General features: G+C 43.4%; 1 protein-coding gene across 2 annotated transcripts in view; it reads right to left on the reverse strand.

Annotated features, from left to right (window-relative positions):
- LOC106560284 (capping protein, Arp2/3 and myosin-I linker protein 3) overlaps positions 1-9,854 on the reverse strand; it is a 41,338-nt gene extending 31,484 nt beyond the window's left edge. For both annotated transcript variants that reach the window (XM_014123024.2, XM_014123023.2), the window contains exons 1-12: positions 9,368-9,854; positions 7,721-7,815; positions 3,461-3,511; positions 3,303-3,362; positions 2,843-2,964; positions 2,618-2,712; positions 1,214-1,284; positions 1,017-1,090; positions 780-855; positions 606-694; positions 369-463; positions 189-275 (exon numbers count right to left, since the gene is read on the reverse strand). In XM_014123024.2, coding sequence (XP_013978499.1) covers positions 189-275; positions 369-463; positions 606-694; positions 780-855; positions 1,017-1,090; positions 1,214-1,284; positions 2,618-2,712; positions 2,843-2,964; positions 3,303-3,362; positions 3,461-3,511; positions 7,721-7,815; positions 9,368-9,425 — 973 coding nt within the window. In that variant the 5' untranslated portion in view covers positions 9,426-9,854. The remainder of the gene's footprint in view (positions 1-188; positions 276-368; positions 464-605; positions 695-779; positions 856-1,016; positions 1,091-1,213; positions 1,285-2,617; positions 2,713-2,842; positions 2,965-3,302; positions 3,363-3,460; positions 3,512-7,720; positions 7,816-9,367) is intronic.
- Between the last annotated feature and the right edge of the window lie 15,930 nt (positions 9,855-25,784).

Raw genomic sequence — 25,784 nt, forward strand, 5'->3', positions numbered from 1 at the left:
CTCCAGCTGACTGTCCCTGCTTGCTGAATTACCGCCTTGTATTAACGGCAGGGGACACTGAGGTGTAGAGGAGGATGCTTATGCAACATGGAGTAGGACAGGGGGGTGGGGCCTTCTCTCCGGGTGTGGAAAGTAGAGAAATGGAGAGATTGAGCGAATGAAGGATGGAGAGGTGAAGAGGAATAAACCTTTGGAGTTGAGGGAGGTTGAGGAGAGGTTGAGGAGACGCAGTCCTTTGCTGAGGCGACACACTTGCTGGATGAGGTTAGCCACACCTACATCAGAGGAGAGATGTCACTAAAACAAACATAATGTGGAAGTCAAACTAGTGTGGAAGTCAAACAGGAAGTTAGGCATCTGCTTGGTACCTTGGTTGTCCAGTGTGTTGTGGGCCAGATTCAGAGAGTGGATGACAGAAGCAGGATTCTCTGAGAGCGCAACTGACAGTTTCTGAGGAAAGTCCCTGCAACATACACAATACACAGTACACACATTTGGACATAGACACAATGACACACATAAACACTTTTTAGTTTAAGGTTCTAACACACTTGTTATTATTTTTTTAAGTATGGGTGAGAAGTGTGAAGCAAGGGAAAACTCACGATTTGAGACCAGCATTCTCCAGAGTGATCTCTTCCAGACTGGAGGACTTACTGAGGGTGTGCAGAACCTGCTCAGTGACCTCTGACCCCTGAAATTAGAAATGACCTCATTTCATTGCGCACATAATAATTTCCATTTAAAGCACAAGGAGAGACAGACAGAAGGATACTTACTATGCGTATGTCCTTACAGTATAGTTTGGTGAACCATGTATTGTACGCCATTGAGGCCAAAATAACTGCCAAGTCCCTGTCATAAACACACAACAATTACTGCACTGAAACAGGTACATTTCACAATACCCTTAATATACATTTACCAACTGGATTTATTAAGGCTGCAGCAGCATCAACTTGATAGAGTCATGCCCTCTTTCTTTCTGTCTTTCTTTCCCTCACCCCTTCTCTCACCTGCTTTCCAGGTGGCTGAAGTCCACTAGATTAAACTCCCTGTTGTCTTGGGAGTGATAGATAGTGTCCACATCCTAGGAACAAGATTACCCATGAGTCCACTTGCTATAATATATGACCCCCTCAATTGAAAGTACAGTGTTGTATAAAACTCTCCAGTGCACTAACACACAACCCGCCCCTCCCATAGCGCTTACCCACTGCACTTCCTCCTTGCAGCTGATTCCATTATAGTCACACAGGGCAGCGTAGGTCTCCGAAAACCCTCCTGAGACAGACAGAGAGGAAGAAAAATTGTGGATGGTGAGAGAAGTGTTTAAAGAGCACTTGATTATTTCAGTGAGGGAAAGAGGGAAAAGAAAGGAGGGAAAAAGAGAGACAACAAGCAGTGCAATTACTCTACAATGTCTGTGTAAAGATATAGTTGTGAACCTAGCCATCTTAAGATGAATCTACTACCTGTGCGTTGCTCTGGATAAGAGTGTCTGCTAAATGACTAAAATGTCAACTGTAAATGTGCTATACACTGTATGTAGTGCAGTGGGTTTCTCTATCCATTTGTCTCTTAATCAAATTACTCAACAATTTCCTATGACTGTCTATCTATCATCTTTCTGAATCTGTCTCATATGCACAGGTACGTGAAGAGACCTTTCAAGGGGCATGTGCTCAAAATGCCCGCATCCCTTCATAATTCATATCTCGAAATATATAACATTTTTTGACCATAGACCTATTTATTTCTGCAACAACACACTCAGTCATCATCACACATAAGCAAGCTAAATACAGTTCCTCATGACTGACATCTGGAAAAGAGGGTGGGCTTTCAGCTGATCATCTAGCTAGCTCGATTTATTTGACTGATTGTGATTTATCTTCAATGCGCGAATCAAATAATAAGTTCATAATCTCCTAACTCATGATATACGGCTAGCTAGCTAGTGGCTTGTGTGGATATTTTTGTATATGATGGATAGCTAGAGTCTAGACTACCTGCGTTGCTGCTGCCCTGACACACGTGCATATCCTGACTGAAGAAGGGATGAGTTCAGACAGAGGGCGTTGGTACAGTCGCTCCTGTCTATGTCTTTCTGCCTCTCTGCTGAGCGTATCAGCCAACCAGACTGAATAGTGATGATGATGTAGGCTGAATCAACTGTTAATCAAATGTTATGCTACAGTGGCAGTACTGTTGATATTTAAACAAGGTAGTTAGCCACACACACACACACACACACACACACACACACACACACACACACACACACACGACCGCATCTCTCAAGCCATGCATGTTTGGATACCAAGCGCGCACAATCTCCGTACAGGGCAGACTGGGAAACAGGCACAACCAGGCGCACGCGACGACTGCCGAACAACGACAAAATATTTATTCAAAAATTATAATTTTGGGGGAAATTATACCACCACCCAAAAGGGCCCTTTGGAGACTAGAAAGGCAAAGGGACATGTACTCTGCACAGGTAGAGCCCTATCTGTGCACGTGCCTGCTTATGCTGTCTGTCTGTCTGTCTGTCTGTCTGTCTGTCTGTCTGTCTGTCTTTGTATGCCTGCCTTCCTGCCTGTGAGTCTCTTACCACAGGCCCTCTGAGTTTCCATAGACGTCTCTGAGCTGGGGGAGTACTTCCTGCTTCCCTCAGAAAGTTCACTGTCTGACTGACAGATGGAAGGACTGAAAGAGAGAGAGAGAGGACAAAAGGAGGTTTAAGTTAGAAGAGACAAATTAGCTAACATTACTTATTTGTCTGGGTTTCAACACTGTCTGGTAAAGGAGTCTGTGCTGTCTAAGAATGGACACTTACGCAAACACAGAGTTGTTAAACATTCTGGACAGGGCAAAGTTAACATGGCTGACCACATGACTGAGGTGGTCACTTGACTGTAGCCACAAGGAATAAGTGGACTTGTCCGTGTCTATGACGACCTGCACAGAAACAGCATAGTTTCAATGACTGTAGAGTGATACAGGCACTATAGTGATTTTGATGGCATAATGTTGAAGTTTGAAATGGATAACTGACAGTTAACTGCAGGAAATATATGATTACAGTAGCTCTACTTACAGGAACGCAGATCCTCATATCTCCATTATGCAAAATAATGAGATGAACTGATTTAAAATAATTACTCAGATGTTGAGATGATTGACACTCCATAATAAATCTGTTTAGACAACTAATCAGTTGTAATGAAGAGGCCACAGGGACAATGCACTAACATGGCCATTCAAAACCTCAGTTCACCTGGCATTATGTTACTCACCTGATGCTCTGGGTGACTGTTCATGGCTCGGATCTCCAAGAAGTTAAATGTCACCTCTATCTGCAATGAACGCCACATTTTGCACCTATTTGTTAACATGCTGATAATTATGTGCATGGTAAGTGGTAAATACTGTACATACAGATCATGTGGGCTACCTTTGTTGGAACCTTGGCAACCAGGAGATAGAGTCTCCATGTTGTGAGAACCTGAGACAGCCAGAGAAACAGGAACAAATTAAATCCAACCTGAGCAAAGGTTCACTGCACACTCAACTCACTAAGGGCATCAGATTCTCAGATGGGTTGCCATGGTAATGCAGAGTGAAATGTGGAGTCCTCTCTGTATTCATCTATTGATCTGGGTAGGAATATTTTTTCCACAACATCATGCTATGGATGGGCTGAGCTGTACACTGGGGAGGATTGCATTCGCAGGCTGTGCATTAAAATGCTCTATAGAAATGATTACAACAATAATAGTTACATAGGGAAGTCATTAAAATAAATCACACATACGCACACAGATGTACTGTAAACGTACGCTCACACATTAAGTCCCCTTGAGCTACAAACACAATCTCTATGCCCTAGTCTCATGCTCCTTCTGTCCATATGTCTGGGGAGAATGAAGAATCTTCAGTAAATATTGTTCAAGCACAGTGTAACATTTTCATCAGATAAACAAACATTTATCAGACGCTCTCTCCCTTCCTCTCTGATGCCCCTTTAAAACAGCTCTCAGAGAAGTAGCTGAGGAGGGATGGAGGAACATTTTCTCCTCTGCATTTCTCTTTGTGGCCATCACTCATTTGTTCTCTCTCCAGTAACACTAGTACACAGTATGCCCTCTTAATGAAAAGCAGTAATTAAATGATGGCTCCCCCTCTCTGTTGCATTTTGAGAGAGAGGTGCTTGACTACCCATCAGAGTCAAACACTTGCCGGCGGCCACAACACACACACACACACACACACACACACACACACACACACACACACACACACACACACACACACACACACACAACATCAAACCCCCCACGACATCAAACCCCCACACGACATCAAACCCCCCCACGACATCAAACCCCCCCACGACATCAAACCCCCACACGACATCAAACCCCCCCACGACATCAAACCCCCCCACGACATCAAACCCCCCCACGACATCAAACCCCCCACGACATCAAACCCCCCACGACATCAACCCACCCACGACATCAAACCCCCCACGACATCAAACCCCCCACGACATCAAACCCCCCACGACATCAAACCCCCCACGACATCAAACCCCCACACGACATCAAACCCCCCACACGACATCAAACCCCCACACGACATCAAACCCCCCACACGACATCAAACCCCCCACGACATCAAACCCCCACACGACATCAAACCCCCACACGACATCAAACCCCCCACGACATCAAACCCCCCACGACATCAAACCCCCCCACGACATCAAACCCCCCACGACATCAAACCCCCCACGACATCAAACCCCCACACGACATCAAACCCCCACACGACATCAAACCCCCCCACGACATCAAACCCCCCCACAACGAGGGGTGTGTCTGATGTTAGAGAGAGAGAGAAAAAAAGAGAGCAAGTCTCCTGCATTTCCAACAAGTCACTTCAAAGACAGTGTGTCTGAAGGAGTTGATTAAAACGTGCAGATAGCATCACATTAATGTGATGAGTTGGGGGGAGGTATCCTGGGTAGGGGGTGGAGACAGTGTGTGTGTACTGTACCATATAAGTTTATACAAGTAAATCACGCTGGAGAGAAGGGTGGTGAGACAGTCCCCCCAGGACAGAAGGGTGGTGAGACAGTCCCCCCAGGACAGAAGGGTGGTGAGACAGTCCCCCCAGGAGAGAAGGGTGGGGAGACAGTCCCCCAGGACAGAAGGGTGGGGAGACAGTCCCCCAGGAGAGAAGGGTGGGGAGACAGTCCCCCAGGACAGAAGGGTGGGGAGACAGTCCCCCCAGGACAGAAGGGTGGGGAGACAGTCCCCCCAGGAGAGAAAGGTGGGGAGACAGTCCCCCCCAGGACAGAAGGGTGGGGAGACAGTCCCCCCAGGACAGAAGGGTGGGGAGACAGTCCCCCAGGACAGAAGGGTGGGGAGACAGTCCCCCCAGGACAGAAGGGTGGGGAGACAGTCCTCCTCAGGACAGAAGGGTGGGGAGACAGTCCCCCAGGACAGAAGGGTGGGGAGACAGTCCTCCTCAGGACAGAAGGGTGGGGAGACAGTCCCCCTCAGGACAGAAGGGTGGGGAGACAGTCCCCCTCAGGACAGAAGGGTGGGGAGACAGTCCCCCCCAGGACAGAAGGGTGGGGAGACAGTCCCCCCAGGACAGAAGGGTGGGGAGACAGTCCCCCCAGGACAGAAGGGTGGGGAGACAGTCCCCCCCAGGACAGAAGGGTGGGGAGACAGTCCCCCCAGGACAGAAGGGTGGGGAGACAGTCCCCCAGGACAGAAGGGTGGTGAGACAGTCCCCCCAGGACAGAAGGGTGGTGAGACAGTCCCCCCCAGGACAGAAGGGTGGTGAGACAGTCCCCCCCAGGACAGAAGGGTGGGGAGACAGTCCCCCCCAGGACAGAAGGGTGGGGAGACAGTCCCCCCCAGGACAGAAGGGTGGGGAGACAGTTCCCCCCCAGGACAGAAGGGTGGGGAGACAGTCCCCCCAGGACAGAAGGGTGGGGAGACAGTCCCCCCCAGGACAGAAGGGTGGGGAGACAGTCCCCCCCAGGACAGAAGGGTGGGGAGACAGTTCCCCGAGGAAAGTCCTTATCAAAGACTTCCAGATCAAAGGGACATACCACACTCATCGTGGCATTTAATTATGCATGTGTCTGTTTTTGGAGCAGAGATGCCTGTCTTTTCTTATTGGACTGATAAGGGGGAGAGGCGACTGTTATACACAAACTAGTACTGGAAGTATCCTGGTTAAATAATTCACAATCAAGGAAACCAAAGCCTCATTTACAGTACATTGACCATGACATGAAATAAAAACAATGGCCCTAGCCCCATCCTGAACCTGCTTTAAAACATTAACCCTAGCCCAAGCCTTATAGCAAGAAAGCATTTCACACTTCCCGTTCCCTTGACACCTTAAATCCTAACCCTCTCCTCAGCCTCATCCTATGCCCCACAGAGACTACAATTACATTCAGTTCAGAGTTTAAAAAAAAGGAACAGTTTAGCAGAGAGAGATTGGACAGTGGGGACTGGAGAGATAACATAGTCCCGACAGATAGACAGACATACCAAACACTGAATATCAAAGGGTGCACAGGCAAAACTCTTCCAACTCGCACCATAATGAATCATTAAGCAGTCATCAAGGGAACGACTCTCTGCCAAGGCCTAGCCTGCCCTGCTGGGGGTTCAGCCCATTGCCTCATCAGGGAGTTGAGGGGAAGGCTTGTGGTCATTTTTGGGGAGCACAAAAACATTTCAATGCAGTTTAATGTGGAGTTGTTACACTCTTAGAAAAAAGGGTTCCAAAGGGGTTCTGCGGCTGTCCCCATAGGAGAAACCATTTTGGGTTCCAGGTAGAACCCTATTGGGTCCAAGTATAACCCTTTGGTTCTACATGGAACCCTAGTTCTACATGGAACCCAAAAGGGTTCTACCTGAAACCAAAAGCTTTTTTTCAAAGGATTCTTCTATGGGGACAGCCGCAGAACCCTTTTAGGTTCTAGATAGCACCTTTCTTTCTAAAAGTGTTGAGCAGCTTTTGTTATTTGGTCGGTCTGTTTCTTATACTTCTCCCTATTTGCTGTACTCACACAGGTTGTGATCTATACTAAAAGAGCTCACTGGCCCAGATTTAGTCCTGTGAGCTGGCAAGGCTGCAGCTCCACAAATGGAGATTTCACATCTTTGCCCCACATACTCTCTGATGAAAGCACCCAGTATCAAAGGCAGTGGTCCGCCCGCACCCAGCATTGCCTCCACCGCCAGGGTCTCAGAGAGACAGAGCCTCCCCAAGCTGCTGCTATTACAGACCTCTCTGTTCTACATTGTCCCAATACAGAGCACAGGCACAGCCGGTGTGGGGAAGCAGAAACCTATCAACTTAATATATTCATGGCATGTGGCCAGTCTGGCCATAGCTTGCACTCAGTATGTAACTGACCATAGCAATTAATTGCACTTCAATACTGCCTATGTTGCATCATGTCTCTCATAGACCACCCATCAGGTTTCCATCCAATGTGTTATGTGGTATCCATCCACTGTAGTGAGGGGTGGAATAGTACTGTGTGTGGATGGTCTGGAGAGCTCTTCTATATCAAAAGCTCAACAATCATCTGTGGGAATACCACCCACTCAGTCAGCACATCAATATAGCAACTGCTGTTTTTACCAAGGTAAGTTATTCAGACACTACTCACCAGTATCCTATCCTCTGATTTGCCATTTTTGGTGTCAAGCTTAATGCCACGTATAAACTTGGTTGGGGACTTGTCAATAATCTTCCTGATACTCTCTGTAAATAGAAAAACATCCCAGGTCAGATAAACACTAATGCACACAGCAAACATTTCACACACACAATCACACAAATCAACCAAGTATACAGCACATCAGTGAGAGTGACAAGCTTGGCCTTCGAGTGGACAGCCCTTTCGCCAAGCGACTTAAGGCGGACCCCTTTTCATTTAAAACTGACATACTGGCATTTTAGAAACAGGGAGATAATCAGAGGCTGCACAGAAACACAGTCACTGTCTATTTTGTAGAATATGACCCTGCTTCTGGTATCTTAAACTATGCTATTGATGAAGAGAACCCTTGAGTCTCCAAAACGATTGTATGTTTCATTAAAAAGTGAAAGACAGCAATATTTTCAATGGCAGGCACACAAAAATTGCCCAGTAAAACGAGGATATGTGAGAGAGGACAGAATGAAGCCATAAAATAGAGAGCATTTTAATAGAATATGGAAACCAGAGATGAAATACAGTACTTGGTGAGAGTGGATGGAGACAAAACACCTCCTGTTTTTTCTCTCCAGTTTTTCTATTTCTTGTTGTATTTTTTCCATTATCACCTGTTAATTGCCTTGTAGTATGCAAACTAAAAGATCTTTATTCCACTGGAATAATTATCAGTGTGGTTAATAGAGCCATTAGGAGTAATGAACTCAGAATCTCCCTGCTAATGTGAGCATGTGTGTGTGGTGTAGGTGAGTGAAAGTGTGATTAAGTCCTGATGGTGTAAGTTGTGAGACCTGGTGTCAGTTCAATGGCAGCCTTGTCATCTGTATAGAATAGTGTTTCCCAACCCTGGTCCTTGAGTACCCCCAACAGTACACCTTTACGCTCTAGCCCTTGATAAACACACCTCATTCAACTCATTGTTGGCTTGATGATTAGTTGAATCAGGTGTGCTTGTCCAGGGTTACAATACAAACGTGTACTGTTGGGGGTACTGGAGGAACAGGGTTGGGAAACACTGGTATAAAATAATACTCTGAAAGAGCAGTGTAGGTTAGTGGCCATGTCTGTCTCATTCAATACAGGAAAGGAAAGCAAAGAATACATACAAATTGTTGCCAAGAAAATGCATACTGCTCCCCCTCCATCTTTCACACACAAACTGCAGACAAAAAAGAGCAAGCTTACTGCCAACACGCTGAGACGGTAACAATTCCTATTCTTAAAAGCTGGCATGAATTTATGAACGCAGATAGCATTATGAGTGAGTAAATCCATGCGTGATGCACACACGATGATTTTCACAACGCCTCTTTTCCTATGGGTTAGAGATGTTACATGATCAGCCGGCTGGGCTGAGGAAGCAGGATGTCTTTGCTTTACACAACTTTTTAACTTTGTGATCAAATGAATGCAATGCACGTGTAGCTTAAAATACAAAAAAATGGCACCACGCTTTGTGGCAGATATGAAAACAGTATTTTTCATAAACCTCCAAAGCCTCTGTCCAGTCACAGACCACCACATACACGGCAATGGTCAAAGACAGAATCGGTGCATCATACATATGATAATAATGGTCGACATAATGGTGATTCCTACCTGTAATATCCCTGCTCACACTGACAAAACAAGGGGCAGTTATCTCTTTAGAAGCCATGTCTCTTCATGTATCACCGCCCCTTTCTCTTTTTCAATAGTGGCTGGAACGGATTGCTTGTCTCGCAAGCATTTCACCAAGCATCCGACTGCTCCACCAAGCATCCGACATCAGCTACCAACCCGCACTGTGAGAAGTAGTATAACGTGAGAGAGCGCTCGGCGGTGGAAGAAGGGAAGGTGGAGCGAGATCATTGAAATAATAGGAGACAGTGGGCTAGCATATTTGGTGGACTAATACTATAAGCAACCGTGAAACTAATACTATTAGTCAATTGAATTGATCAATATATGATATTGATCGAAATAGTGGCGACCCCCACACGTTTCAACACAATTCAAAGGCTATGGATGGAAAACTGGAGTGTGCAAAACATCTCACTAGGCTACTTTTCTGTTTTCAGGCAGACTCGGTGCGAGTCAATTGGACTGGCCTACAGTCTATGGGCAGCTATTGGTAGGTACACAGTATGATATTAATCCTGTTGGCAATTACAAGGTCGACAGGTAGCCTAGCGGTTAGAGAGGGTTGCCACTTCGAATTCCGGGCCTGACAGCAAAAATCTGTCGGTAATGAGCTGGCAACCAGAGGGTTGCTGGGTTCAAATCCTAGATGCTATTGCATGTCGTTATGCCCTTGAACAATGCACTTAACCCCCCACTACAACGTCAGATCTTCAACGTTATGTCAACTATTAAAAAAAATAGGCTGGACAGTTGATCTACAGCTATTAATTTGGTCTCCCATCGAGGGTTTTAACCTAGCACTGCTTAGCTTTTATATTTGTCCCTTACTCAATGATTACTACCAATGTGCCATCTATCGTGAGAATGATTATTGAGCGATGTCTTAATAAAGACATATATTCACTGTTGCTATTTAAGTCATTCCAAAGGGTAGGTTTAAGAGAGCAAATGAAATGTAACAGTACTTTATAAGTCATATCATCAGTGATAGTATTTAGGCCTACATAGCATTTGCAAACAAAGTCATTAGCAGCTAGTTTATATTTAGGATTCACCAAAATAAATGTACAATAGATAGGCCTAGGGTTTCAAACATGGGTTGATTTAAAATATAATCTTCAAGTTAATCATTCATATTTTGGATTCAAGTCTCCATTTCAACAAAAAATCTAAGTTAAAGAATAGGACTAAATCCAATCTAACTTTATTTAAAGTGCATTTAAAGTTTGATTAGATTAGGTTTAGCTCCATTCTTTAACTTAGATTTTGTTTGAGATGGACAACTATTAATTTGTAGACAAATTTGGATATTGAATTGTGTTTGGTTTTCAACACAACCAAATATCAACATTTGAAGCAGATGCAGATACATTTTCGGCTTGGATAGTTTGATCCGTGCCACTGATTTAGTCTGGCTTTAATTACAGTTTGTCTACAAATGAATACATTTGCCAGCAGCATACCACCCTGCATCCCACTGCTGGCTTGCTCCTGAAGCTCAGCAGGGTTGGTCCTGGATGGGAGACCAAATGCTGCTGGAAGTGGTGTTGGAGGGCCAGTAGGAGGCACTCTTTCCTCTGTTCTAAAAAATAAATAAATATCCCAGGGCAGTGATTGGGGACATTGCCCTGTGTAGGGTGCTGTCTTTTGGATGGGACATTAAACGGGTGTCCTGACTCTCTGTGGTCACTAAAGATCCAATGGCACTTATCGTAGGGGTGTCAACCCTGGTGTCCTGGCTAAATTCCCAATCTGGCCCTCATACAATCAGTCACCTAATCATCCCCAGCTTACAATTGGCTCATTCATCCCCCTCCTCTCCCCTGTAACTATTCCCCAGGTTGTTGCTGTAAATGAGAATGTGTTCTCAGTCAACTTACCTGGTAAAATAAATAAATTAAAAATATGTTGGATTCAAGTCTCCATCTCAACCAAAAATAAATGTTTTGTATTATTATTTCATAGGGTCAACAATGACTTGTACCATAGTACCAATTACAGTGTCTTATGAAATGCTGATTGTTAGGTGAAATGTATATTTTGTTTGTTGTGATTCTGTTGCGATCTAAAACCAATTAATAAAAAGTATTTAAAAAATGTTTTTGTTAAAGAATAGGACTAGAACAAATCAAACTTTAAATAAAGTTTGATTTGATTTAGTCCTATTCTTTATTTAACTTTCATTCTTGGGTGAGATGGAGACGTGAATCCAACATACAGTTGAAGTCGGAAGTTTACATACACTTAGGTTGGAGTCGTTAAAACTCGTTTTTCAACCAGTAGAAAGAGGAGGAAGGGAAGCGCTACTAAGGTACACAATAGTACATTTTGGTAGACAGAAGGTGCTCTTTGGTAAAAGGGGTGAATTGGTCATCAAAAAGAAAGGAGGACCAAGGCACTCTTCATATAATTAATTAAAATGCCTTTATTTGTATGGCATGTTCAATAGAAACAAAGATTTAAAAATCCTACACGTTTCGGCTGCATGGCCTTCGTCAGGGAGTACAAAGAAATAATACAATGTCCTCTTTTGAAATGCTTTTCCAATTAGCCCTAATTAGAAGAGGGAGTGGTTACAAAATTGATTGGACACACCTAGTAAGCAATACTATACACATTAAAAAGTGAAATACTGTAGCTATGTTATCAAAAAATGTAACTCCAAGCTAGAAGTATCAGAACACTTAGAAAGGTAGTTCTAACATTAAATATGACTGGGAGAAGTGTCAAAAATAAGAATGCAATATATTCCATAGTACACCAGAACACAGCAAACATGAACAACAAAAGTCTAAACATAGCTGAGGGCAATTGAGCAAAATGTCCACTAGATGAGAGCAAATGGACCTATCATGACCCTACAGGAAGGGTGACAAATCCGTATCTTCATTTAAACCAGGGTTCTTAGTGGCCTGTAGTTTGTAAATCCCAAAACTTTCCCTTTGGTTTTACTGTTTAAGACGGTCCCCTTTTCTAATTGAGGCCGGAACATGATCAATACCCATAGCTTGTAGGGAGGCAGGGTTGCCATGGTGTAAGGACTTGTAGTGCCTTGCCATGGGGTAGTCTTCATTGCCTACCCATATGGTGTACTTGTGTTCCGCTAGGCGGTCTTGAAGGCGTCTCTTTGTCCGTCCAATGTAGAACACCTTAGACTGTGGACACTCCAATCTATAAATGACATGAGTGGTTTTGCAGTTAATGAAATGCTTGACTTAATACTCCATTTTAGAAGCTGTGTCAACAAAATACTTTTTCTGTGCAATATTTCTGCAATGGTTGCACTGGTTACATTTAAAAGAGCCCCTGGGTTTGTGGTCAAGCCAAGTTTTTTGAGAGTCACCAGGAAGATAGCTGTGGACTAATTTGACATTTAGGGTAGGACATCTCTTAAAGCTTATGACTGGTGGCTCAGGGAAGACTTGGCTAGTAGCGTATCACTTTAGATGATTCCCCAATTATTTTTAAGGATTAGTTTAATGTTCTCTGCTTCAGTGCTGTATTTTGTTACAAAATACACTCTCTCTGATGTATCACAAGGCACTCCCCTTCGCAACAAGTTCTCTCTTTCAAGTATTCCAGCCCTTATACCTGCATCTTTCAGGACCTGAACGCTGAAGTCAGAAGTTTACATACACTTAGGTTGGAGTCATTAAAACTCGTTTTTCAACCACTCCACAAATTTCTTGTTGTCAAACTATAGTTTTGGCGAGTCGGTTCGCACATTTACTTTGTGCATGACACAAGTCATTTTTTCCAACAATTGTTTACAGACAGATTATTTCACTTATAATTCACTGTATCACAATTCCATTGGGTTAGAAGTTTACATACACTAAGTTGACTGTGCGTTTAAACGGCTTGGAAAATTCCAGAAAAATATGTCATGGCTTCTGATAGGCTAATTGACATAATTTGAGTCAATTGGAGGTGTACCTGTGGATGTATTTCAAGGCCTACCTTCAAACTCAGTGCCTCTTTGCTTGTGGAACCGATGTGAAATGGCTAGTTAGTTAGCGGTGGTGCGCGCTAATAGCGTTTCAATCAGTGACGTCACTCGCTCTGAGACTTGAAGTAGGGTTTCCCGGCTTTTGTGGCGTGATGGGTAACGATGCTTCGTGGGTGTCAGTGGTTAATGTGTGCAAGGGTCCCTGGTTCGAGCCCAGGTTGGGGCGAAGAGTACACTGCTACACTTGACATCATGGGAAAATCAAAAGAAATCAGCCAAGACCTCAGAAAACATTTTTTAGAGCTCCACAAGTCTGGTTCATCCTTGGGAGCAATTTCCAAACGCCTGAATGTACCACGTTCATCTGTACAAACAATAGCACAAAGTATAAACAACATGGGACCACGCAGCCGTCATACCGCTCAGGAAGGAGACGCGCTCTGTCTCCTAGAGATGAACGTATTTTGGAAATCAATCCCAGAACAACAGCAAGGTACAAAAGTATCTATATCCACAGTAAAACGAGTCCTATATCGACATAACCTGAAAGGCGGCTCAGCAAGGAAGAAGCCACTGCTCCAAAACCGCCATAAAAAAAAAAGCCAGACTATGGTTTGCAACTGCACATGGGGACAAAGATCATACTTTTTGGAGAAATGTCCTCTGGTCTGATGAATCAAAAATAGAACTCTTTGGCCATAATGACAATTGTTGTGTTTGGAGGAAAAAGGAGGATGCTTGCAAGCCGAAGAACACCATCCCAACCGTGAAGCACGGGGGTGGCAGCATCATGTTGTGGGGGTGCTTTGCTGCAGGAGGGACTGGTGCACTTCACAAAATAGATGGCATCATTAGGGAGGAAAATTCTGTGGATATATTGAAGCAACATCTCAAGACATCAGTCAGGAAGTTAAAGCTTGGTCGCAAATGGGTCTTCCAAATGGACAATGACCCCAAGCAAACTTCCATAGTTGTGGCAAAATGGCTTAAGGACAACAAAGTAAAGGTATTGGTGGCCATCACAAAGCCCTGACCTCAATCCTATAGAAAATTTGTGGGAAGAGCTGAAAAAGTGTGTGCGAGCAAGGAGGCCTACAAACCTGACTCAGTTACACCAGCTCTGTCAGGAGGAATGGGCCAAAATTCACCCAACTTATTGTGGGAAGCTTGTGGAAGGCTACCAGAAACGTTTGACCCAAGTTAAACAATTTAAAGGCAATGCTACCCAATACTAATTGAGTGTATGTAAACTTCTGACCCACTGGGAATGTAATGAAAGAAATAAAAGCTGAAATAAATCATTCTCTCTACTATTATTCTGACATTTCACATTCTTAAAATAAAGTGGTGATCTTAACTGACCTAAGACAGGGCATTTTTACAATGATTAAATGTCAGGAATTGTGAAAAACTGAGTTTAAATGTATTTGGCTAAGGTGTATGTAAACTTCCGACTTCAACTGTATACATTATTTATTTGTAGACAAACTGGAATTTTTGTCAACCAAACACAATTGAATAATTGTTTTGTAATACAGTAAATAGCTTAAGTTAAGGCTATCTTACAAACTAATGTAAGAGTATTTATTCAACCTTGTCAAAGTGGAAGAGAAATGTTATTTGTAAAAATAAATGTATGAAAAATAAAACTAATTTATCTTGATTAGATAAGTATTCAACCCCCTGGTTCAATACATGTTAGAATAACCTTTTGGCAGCGATTACAGCTGTCCGTCTTTCTAGTTAAGTCTCTAAGAGCTTTCCTTTCCTGGATTGTGCAACATTTGCCTATAATTTTTTTCATAATGATTCAAGCTCTTTCAAATTGGTTGTTGACAAGTCAAAACTGTAACTCGGCCACTCCGGAACATTCACAGTCTTCTTGGTAAGCAACTCGTGTTGATTTGGCCTTGTGTTTATCCCTGCTCCCTGTTTATTTTTTTTATGTTGAAAAACTCCCCAGTTCTTAATGATTACAAGCATACCCATAACATGATGCAGCCACCACTATGCTTGAAAATATGGAGTGGTACTCAGGTAGCCTAGTGGTTAGAGCGTTAGGTCAGTAACGAAAGTTTGCTAGATCGAATCCCCGAGCTGACAAGGTAAAAATCTGTCGTTCTGCCCCTGAACAAGGCAGTTAACCCACTGGTCCTAGGCTGTCATTTTAAATAAGAATTTGTTCTTAACTGACTTGCCTAGTTAAATATATATATATATATTTAAATGTGTTGTATTGGATTTGTCCCTAGCATAACACTTTGTATTCAGGACAAAAACTTAATTGCGTTGACACATTTTTTGCAGTATTAATTTAGTGTCTTGTTACAAACAGGATGCATGTTTTTATGAATATTTGTATTCTGTACCAGCTTCCTTCTTTACTCTGTCAATTAGGTTAGTATTGTAGAGTACCTACAATGTTGTTGATCCATCCTTAGTTTTCTCCTATCACAGACATTCAACTCTGTAACTGTTTTAAAGTCACCATTGGCCTCATGGTGAAATCCCTGAGTGGTTTCCTTCCTCTCCGGCAACTGAGTTAGGAAGGACACGTATCTTTGTAATGACTGGGTGTATTGATACACCATCCGAGGGGTAATTCATAACTTCACCACGCTCAAAGGGATATTCAATGTCTGCCACACGGAGTGCAACGTATTATGTGACTTGTTAAGCAAATCTTTACTCCTGAACTTAAGGATTGGCATAACAAAGGGTTTGAAAATTATTGACTCAAGACATTTCAGCTTTTCATTTTTAATTCATTTTGACATTATGGGGTACTGTGTGTAGGCCATTGACAAAAAATGTACATTTTATCCATTTTAAATTCAGCTGTAAGACAACAAAATGTGGAAAAAGTCAAGGGGGCTGTATACCTGGGTTTATTTGGGTGGGTTTATTTGAGTGCTATCTGGCCACTAAAGCCCCAGTGCATCTATCTACACTATCTACTCCTGTATTATTCAAGCCCTAAGCTCCATGGCCATGACTGGAAGTTGATTGGAGTCTTGCTGTGAAGGAAAGGATCAGAAATGGCAGGAAAGGACATGCGTGTACATTCCTCCTACCCACATGCGGATGATATCCATCTACAGTCTAATTAGAGACTGTTTCCCATTCCTCTGCCCACTGAGTGTATATACAGTAATGTTGTTACTGCTTTATTTCCTCCTGAGTAGTAAACAAGTAGAGAAACATCTCCCCAAATAACTTGTGATCTCATTGATCAACGACACATTGTTTTGTTTCAGGTCTAACAGCGTTGATAGTCCAGACTGCAGGGTCTGAAGGTATAGCAGATTCACACATACACGCACACATACCCACACACATACTCATATGCACACATAAATATTACATTTCCCTCTTTCTCTAGGGTCTCCCAGTATCAGGGTGCTTGTGTATGTTTGGACCCCTGGATCAACCATCTACTTAAGGGAGTCTATGTCCTTAAAATGCAGTTTGAAAACAGGTGCTAACTGGTCCTGGACATCGCTGGTTCAGACACACACCTCACAAAGTTATCACCCCAAATGCCTTGTCTGTGGAGACAGTTACTACATCACTGTAGTTGCCAGGGACAACGGCGGTGGGTACTGGTGCCAGGCTGGCTCAACCACGATCTTACTCAGTAACCCCACCTTCCCTGGCAGTGATCCCCAGCAGCCAAAAGCACTTCCAAAGGGAGTGCTTCTCTCTCCAGTGCCCTGCTGTGTCTGAGAGCAACTCCACAGAGAGTAACTCCACAGACTGGACATTGTGGCATTTCACTGACTTTGGAGTTAGGTCTGGGTGTCAGACACTAGAGGGCACTGTCAGGAAGGAGGTTCATGGAGCATGCAGCCTCTCCTCTCTACTGTGGGCTGTACTGGTGTGAGAGCGGCAAGTGGCACAATGACGTTGTCAACATCACAGTGAGCTGTGAGTCAGGCCACCTGTATCACTGATACAGATACATTGGCAGCATTGGGGGGGGGGGACCAGACCACCATCCACAAAGATAGAGGTTGTTTCTGTGAAAGTCTCAGAGATGACCATAGACAATGTGACCAGTGCAGACACAGGCTTCTACAAAGGTGCTGACCACGACAAGAAAGTGGGGAGCCAAGAGAGCTGTCTGGCTGTGAGAATTAAGACCTAATGGTTGTGCGCGACTGTGGCCCAAATATTTTACTGCCTTCTTACTGCTTGAAATATAGATTAATATACAAAATACAAGATGGATAAAAATAAAGAAAAAGTACAAACAACAATCTAATAAAGCAATTAAACAAAACATGTGCAATCCTGTATGAGCAGGTGTTCTATTAATGCCTTGAAGCAAGCATAGGGGACAAAACTATCTAGCTTAAGTCTGCCCTGGAGTTCATTCCAAGTCTGTGGGGCAAAGTAACTATGTACGATCTGCTATCTTAATTTGATCAATCTGTTGTTGCAGATACATAACAGGAAAGGCAAATTGTAGTGTATTCAAGGTTTAAAAAGGCTTCTAAAGTTAGTAATTTTCACTTAAAAATAGACTTGATTTGTTCTAACGAAAAATGTATCAACCCCTACAAAAATGTACATGAATTATAATCCAAATAATAATTCACATTTCCTCTTGCTGCAGGATTTTCCTGCTTTGAGAAGCAGGGTCAAATTAAGATAGTGTTTCTGTCTCAGTTCATTAATTACACTCAACAGCCATAGAAAACAGCATGCAGGGTGTTGGGAGCAAATGTGTGGTAAATGCTACTAACCTGCCTGTTATTGTGTTCAAGGTCACATATGTGGTGCACTAGCAGCTGTTTCTCCTGCAAAAAAGGTCCACCCCCAGGAGAGGAGCCCCAGACCAAGAAGGATGTGACAGTCTCAACTAACAACAAACGTTCCCACAACTTTAGAGAACGTTCCCTTAAGTCTCATTAGGTCATTAATGTTTTCATAGGAATGTATCCGTGATGTGCAAGGAATTTTTCCAAGAGACTATTCCCTTAATGTCAAATAGAACTTACCCAGAACGTGGTTCTTAGAATGTAAGATATTGTTCTAAACGCTTCAGTGGAACGGTGCAAGAACTTCATGAGCCCAGTTTTCTGTAGGTTAGGAGAATATTCCATCAACGTCCCACCAAAAACACACAGAACATGGTTGCCATGTCCTCAGAACATAAGATATTAATGTTCTAGACATGTTTCATGGGAACATGTACAGTTGAAGTCGGAAGTTTACATACACCTTAACCAAATACATTTAAACTCAGTTTTTCACAATTCCTGACATTTAATCATAGTAATAATTCTCTGTCTTAGGTCAGTTAGGATCACCACTTTATTTTAAGAATGTGAAATGTCAGAATAATAGTAGAAAGAATGACTTATTTCAGATTTTATTTCTTTCATCACATTCACAGTGGGTCAGAAGTTTACATACACTCAATTAGTATTCGGTAGCATTGCCTTTAAATTGTTTAACTTGGGTCAAACGTATCTGGTAGTCTACCACAAGATTCTCACAAGGACTTTGTTGTCCTTAAGACATTTTGCCACAACTTTGGAAGTATGCTTGGGGTCATTGTCCATTTGGAAGACCCATTTGCGACAAAGCTTTAACTTCCTGACTGATCTCTTAAGATATTGCTTCAATATATGTACATAATTTTCCTTCTCATGATGCCATCTATTTTGTGAAGTGCACCAGTCCCTTGCCTTTAAATTGTTTAACTTGGGTCAAATATTTCTGGTAGCCTTCCACAAGCTTCCCACAATAAGTTGGGTGAATTTTGGCCCATTCCTCCTGACAGAGCTGGTGTAACTGAGTCAGGTTTGTAGGCCTCCTTGCTCACACACGCTTTTTCAGTTCTGCCCACAAAGTTTCTATAGGACTGAGTTCAGGGCTTTGTGATGGCCACTCCAATATCTTGACTTTGTTGTCCTTAAGCCATTTTGCCACAACTTTGGAAGTTTGCTTGGGGTCATTGTCCATTTGGAAGACCCATTTGCGACCAAGCTTTAACTTCCTGACTGATGCCTTGAGATGTTGCTTCAATATATCCACATAATTTTCCTCCCTAATGATGCCATCTATTTTGTGATGCTGCCACCCCCGTGCTTCACGGTTGGGATGGTGTTCTTCGGCTTGCAAGCATCCTCCTTTTTCCTCCAAACACAACAATTGTCATTATGGCCAAAGAGTTCTATTTTTGATTCATCAGACCAGAGGACATTTCTCCAAAAAGTATGATCTTTGTCCCCATGTGCAGTTGCAAACCATAGTCTGGCTTTTTTTTTTTATGGCGGTTTTGGAGCAGTGGCTTCTTCCTTGCTGAGCCGCCTTTCACGTTATGTCGATATAGGACTCGTTTTACTGTGGATATAGATAATTTTGTACCTGTTTCCTCCAGCATCTTCACAAAGTCCTTTGCTGTTGTTCTGGGATTGATTTGTAATTTTCGCACCAAAGTACGTTCACCTCTAGGAGACAGAACGCGTCTCCTTCCTGAGCGGTATGACGGCTGCGTGGTCACATGGTGTTTATACTTGCGTACTATTGTTTGTACAGATGAACGTGGTTCCTTCAGGCGTTTGGAAATTGCTCCCAAGGATAAACCAGACTTGTGGAGGTCTACAATTTTTTTTCTGAGGTCTTGGCTGATTTCTTTTGATTTTCCCATGATGTCAAGCAAAGAGGCACTGAGTTTGAAGGTAGGCCTTGAAATACATCCACAGGTACACCTCCAATTGACTCAAATGATGTCAATTAGCCTATCAGAAGCTTCTAAAGCCATTACATAATTTTCTGGAATTGTGATACAGTGAATTATACGTTAAATAATCTCTGTAAACAATTGTTGGAAAAATTACTTGTGTCATACACAAAGTAGGCTGTGCGTTTTGTTGCCGATCTTACTTTGCTACCTGACGGTTTTGTACTTTTTCATTAACGTATATTTTTACTTTTTCCCTCACTCAACTTTTTTCATTCAACTTTTTCACCCCGGAGGTTTTATCTGGACATGGTTCGTCAGGACTTCAAACAGCCGAAGCTAAGTAACATTAACATGATGCCTTCTAATTGCAGTCGTTGTACTTATAATATACAGGAGAACGATCGCCTTACGGCAAGGATAGCTGTGCTGCAAGCCCAGCTTCAGACGCGATCGTTAGGCAAGGGTAATTTCAGTGTAGGAAAGGATGAAACAGCGTCTGTGCCACCAGTAAGTACAGATAGTAACGTTAGTATAAACCCCCTCGCACGGTCCCCGCAGCCGGACATCTTTCTCATGGCTTCTGGAGGGAAACGCTGTAGGAATGCTGAACCGGTGTCGCTTATTCAGCCGACAGAAACTTTCAACCGGTTCTCCCCATTAAGCGAGTCGGAGGCCGAGACTTCTCTGGCCTCTACTCCTCCCGTTGTGGGGTCTGAGACGCCGACGGCTCCCACCATTAGCTCTGACAAATTGAAAACCCTAGTCATTGGCGACTCCATTACCCGCAGTATTAGACTTAAAACTAATCATCCAGCGATCATACACTGTTTACCAGGGGGCAGGGCTACCGACGTTAAGGCTAATCTAAAGACGGTGCTGGCTAAAACTAAAACTGGCGAGTGTAGAGAGTATAGAGATATTGTTATCCACGTCGGCACCAACGATGTTAGGATGAAACAGTCAGAGGTCACCAAGCGCAACATAGCTTCAGCGTGTAAATCAGCTAGAAAGATGTGTCGGCATCGATTAATTGTCTCTGGCCCCCCCTAGTTAGTGGGAGTGATGAGCTCTACAGCAGAGTCTCACAACTCAATCGCTGGTTGAAAACTGTTTTCTGCCCCTCCCAAAAGATAGAATTTGTAGATAATTGGCCCTCTTTCTGGGACTCACCCACAAACAGGACCAAGCCTGGCCTGTTGAGGAGTGACGGACTCCATCCTAGCTGGAGGGGTGCTCTCATCTTATCTACGAACATAGACAGGGCTCTAACTCCTCTAGCTCCACAATGAAATAGGGTGCAGGCCAGGCAGCAGGCTGTTAGCCAGCCTGCCAGTTTAGTGGAGTCTGCCACTAGCACAGTCAGCGTAGTCAGCTCAGCTTTCCCCATTGAGACCGTGTCTGTGCCTGATCTAGGTTGGGCAAAATTAAAAATGGCGGTGTTCGCTTTAGCAATCTCACTAGTATAAAGACCTCCTCCATTCCTGCCATTATTGAAAGAGATTGTGATACCTCACATCTCAAAATTGGGTTACTTAATGTTAGATCCCTCACTTCCAAGGCAGTTATAGTCAATGAACTAATCACTGATAATAATCTTGATGTGATTGGCCTGACTGAAACATGGCTTAAGCCTGATGAATTTACTGTGTTAAATGAGGCCTCACCCCCTGGTTACACTAGTGACCATACCCCCCGTGCATCCGGCAAAGGCGGAGGTGTTGCTAACATTTACGATAGCAAATTTCAATTTACAAAAAAAAAACAATGACGTTTTCGTCTTTTGAGCTTCTAGTCATGAAATCTATGCAGCCTACTCACTCACTTTTTATAGCTACTGTTTACAGGCCTCCTGGGCCATATGCAGTGTTCCTCACAGAGTTCCCTGAATTCATATCGGATCTTGTAGTCATAGCAGATAATATTCTAATTTTTGGTGACTTTAACATTCACATGGAAAAGTCCACAGACCCACTCCAAAAGGCTTTCGGAGCCATCATCGACTCAGTGGGTTTTGTCCAACATGTCTCTGGACCTACTCACTGCCACAGTCATACTCTGGACCTAGTTTTGTCCCATGGAATAAATGTTGTGGATCTTAATGTTTTTCCTCATAATCCTGGACTATCGGACCACCATTTTATTACGTTTGCAATTGCAACAAATAATCTGCTCAGACCCCAACCAAGGAGCATTAAAAGTCGTGCTATAAATTCTCAGACAACCCAAAGATTCCTTGATGCCCTTCCAGACTGCCTCTGCCTACCCAAGGACGTCAGAGGACAAAAATCAGTTAACCACCTAACCGAGGAACTCAATTTAACCTTGCGCAATACCCTAGATGCAGTTGCACCCCTAAAAACTAAAAACATCTGTCATAAGAAACTAGCTCCCTGGTATACAGAAAATACACGAGCTCTGAAGCAAGCTTCCAGAAAATTGGAACGGAAATGGCGCCACACCAAACTGGAAGTCTTCCGACTAGCTTGGAAAGACAGTACCGTGCAGTATCGAAGAGCCCTCACTGCTGCTCGATCATCCTATTTTTCCAACTTAATTGAGGAAAATAAGAACAATCCGAAATTTCTTTTTGATACTGTCGCAAAGCTAACTAAAAAGCAGCCTTCGCAAATGGAGGATGGCTTTCACTTCAGCAGTAATAAATTTATGAACTTCTTTGAGGAAAAGATCATGATCATTAGAAAGCAAATTACAGACTCCTCTTTAAATCTGGGTATTCCTCCAAAGCTCCATTGTCCTGAGTCTACACAACTCTGCCAGGACCTAGGATCAAGGGAGATACTAAAGTGTTTTAGTACTATATCTCTTGACACAATGATGAAAATAATCATGGCCTCCAAACCCTCAAGCTGCATACTGGACCCTATTCCAACTAAACTACTGAAAGAGCTGCTTCCTGTGCTTGGCCCTCCTATGTTGAACATAATAAACGGCTCTCTATCCACCGGATGTGTACCAAGCTCACTAAAAGTGGCAGTAATAAAGCCTCTCTTGAAAAAGCCGAATCTTGATCCAGAAATTATAAAAAACTATCGGCCTATATCGAATCTTCCATTCCTCTCAAAAATGTTAGAAAAAGCTGTTGCACAGCAACTCACTGCCTTCCTGAAGACAAACAATGTATACGAAACGCTTCAGTCTGGTTTTAGACCCCATCATAGCACTGAGACTGCACTTGTGAAGGTGGTAAATGACCTTTTAATGACGTCAGACCGAGGCTCTGCATCTGTCCTCGTGCTCCTAGATCTTAGTGCCGCTTTTGATACCATCGATCACCACATTCTTTTGGAGAGATTGGAAACCCAAATTGGTCTACATGGACAAGTTCTGGCCTGGTTTAGATCTTATCTGTCGGAAAGATACCAGTTTGTCTCTGTGAATGGTTTGTCCTCTGACAAATCGATTGTAAATTTCGGTGTTCCGTTTTAGGACCATTATTGTTTTCACTATATATTTTACCTCTTGGGGATGTCATTCGAAAACATAATGTTAAATTTCACTGCTATGCGGACGACACACAGCTGTACATTTCAATGAAACATGGTGAAGCCCCAAAATTGCCCTCGCTAGAAGCCTGTGTTTCAGACATAAAGAAGTGGATGGCTGCAAACTTTCTACTTTTAAACTCGGACAAAACAGAGATGCTTGTTCTAGGTCCCAAGAAACAAAGAGATCTTCTGTTGAATCTGACAATTAATATGGATGGTTGTACAGTCGTCTCAAATAAAACTGTGAAGGACCTCGGCGTTACTCTGGACACTGATCTCTCTTTTGAAGAACATATCAAGACTGTTTCAAGGACAGCTTTTTTCCATCTACGTAACATTGCAAAAATCAGACATTTTCTGTCCAAAAATGACGCAGAAAAATTAATCCATGCTTTTGTTACTTCTAGGCTGGACTACTGCAATGGTCTACTTTCCGGCTACCCGGATAAAGCACTAAATAAACTTCAGTTAGTGCTAAATATGGCTGCTAGAATCCTGACTAGAACCAAAAGATTTGATCATATTACTCCAGTGCTAGCCTCCCTACACTGGCTTCCTGTTAAGGCAAGGGCTGATTTCAAGGTTTTACTGCTAACCTACAAAGCATTACATGGGCTTGCTCCTACCTATCTTTCCGATTTGGTCCTGCCGTACATACCTACACGTACGCTACGGTCACAAGACGCAGGCCTCCTAATTGTCCCTAGAATTTCTAAGCAAACGGCTGGAGGTAGGGCTTTCTCCTATAGAGCTCCATTTTTATGGAATGGTCTGCCTACCCATGTGAGAGACGCAGACTCAGTCTCAACCTTTAAGTCTTTACTGAAGACTTATCTCTTCAGTAGGTCCTATGATTAAGTATAGTCTGGCCCAGGAGTGTGAAGGTGAACGGAAAGGCTGGAGCAACGAACCGCCCTTGCTGTCTCTGCCTTGCCGGTTCCCCTCTTTCCACTGGGATTCTCTGCCTCTAACCCTTTTACAGGGGCTGAGTCACTGGCTTACTGGTGTTCTTCCATGCCGTCCATGGGAGGGGTGCGTCACTTGAGTGGGTTGAGTCACTGACGTGGTCTTCCTGTCTGGGTTGGCGCCCCCCCTTGGGTTGTGCCATGGCGGAGATCGTTGTGGGCTATACTCGGCCTTGTCTTAGGACGGTAAGTTGGTGGTTGGAGACATCCCTCTAGTGGTGTGGGGGGCTGTGCTTTGGCAAAGTGGGTGGGGTTATATCCTGCCTGTTTGGCCCTGTCCGGGGGTATCATCGGATGGGGCCACAGTGTCTTTCGATCCCTCCTGTCTCAGCCTCCAGTATTTATGCTGCAGTAGTTTATGTGTCGGGGGGCTAGGGTCAGTCTGTTACATCTGGGGTATTTCTCTTGTCTTATCCGGTGTCCTGTGTGAATTTAAATATGCTCTCTCTAATTTTTTTCTCTCTTTCTCTCGGAGGACCTGAGCCCTAGGACCATGCCTCAGGACTACCTGGTATGATGACTCCTTGCTGTCCCCAGTCCACCTGGCCGTGCTGCTGCTCCAGTTTCAACTGTTCTGCCTGCGGCTATGGAACCCTGACCTGTTCACTGGACGTGCTTGTTGCACCCTCGACAACTACTATGATTATTATTATTTGACCATGCTGGTCATTTATGAACATTTTAACATTTTAACATCTTGACCATGTTCTGTTATAATATCCACCCTGCACAGCCAGAAGAGGACTGGCCACCCCTCATAGCCTGGTTCCTCTCTAGGTTTCTTCCTAGGTTTTTGGCCTTTCTAGGGAGTATTTCCTAGGGAGTTTTTCCTAGTCACCGTGCTTCTTTCACATGCTTTGCTTGCTGTTTGGTGTTTTAGGCTGGGTTTCTGTACAGCACTTTGAGATATCAGCTGATGAACGAAGGGCTATATAAAAATAAATTTGATTTGATTGATTGATGTCCTAACCGACTTGCCAAAACTACAGTTTGTTAACAAGAAATTTGTGGAGTGGTTGAAAAACGAGTTTTAATGACTCCAACTCCAAGTGTATGTAAACTTCCAACTTCAACGGTATGTGTAACAAAAATATATTAATTACACATCATGTCTTGTTACTGTTGCCGAGCCAATTAAGGTGCTGATTGTTGAACAACCGATCCATTCACAGCTCTTTGTATGTTGGCAAGGTTAGGGACACACACACAAAAAGTATTTTTTTAACATCCAGTGTTTTCAACTTACATATTTGATATACAGATACAGTGCCTTCAG

Source organism: Salmo salar, chromosome ssa10 (genome assembly GCF_905237065.1).
Source record: "Salmo salar chromosome ssa10, Ssal_v3.1, whole genome shotgun sequence".
Lineage (NCBI taxonomy): Eukaryota > Metazoa > Chordata > Actinopteri > Salmoniformes > Salmonidae > Salmo > Salmo salar.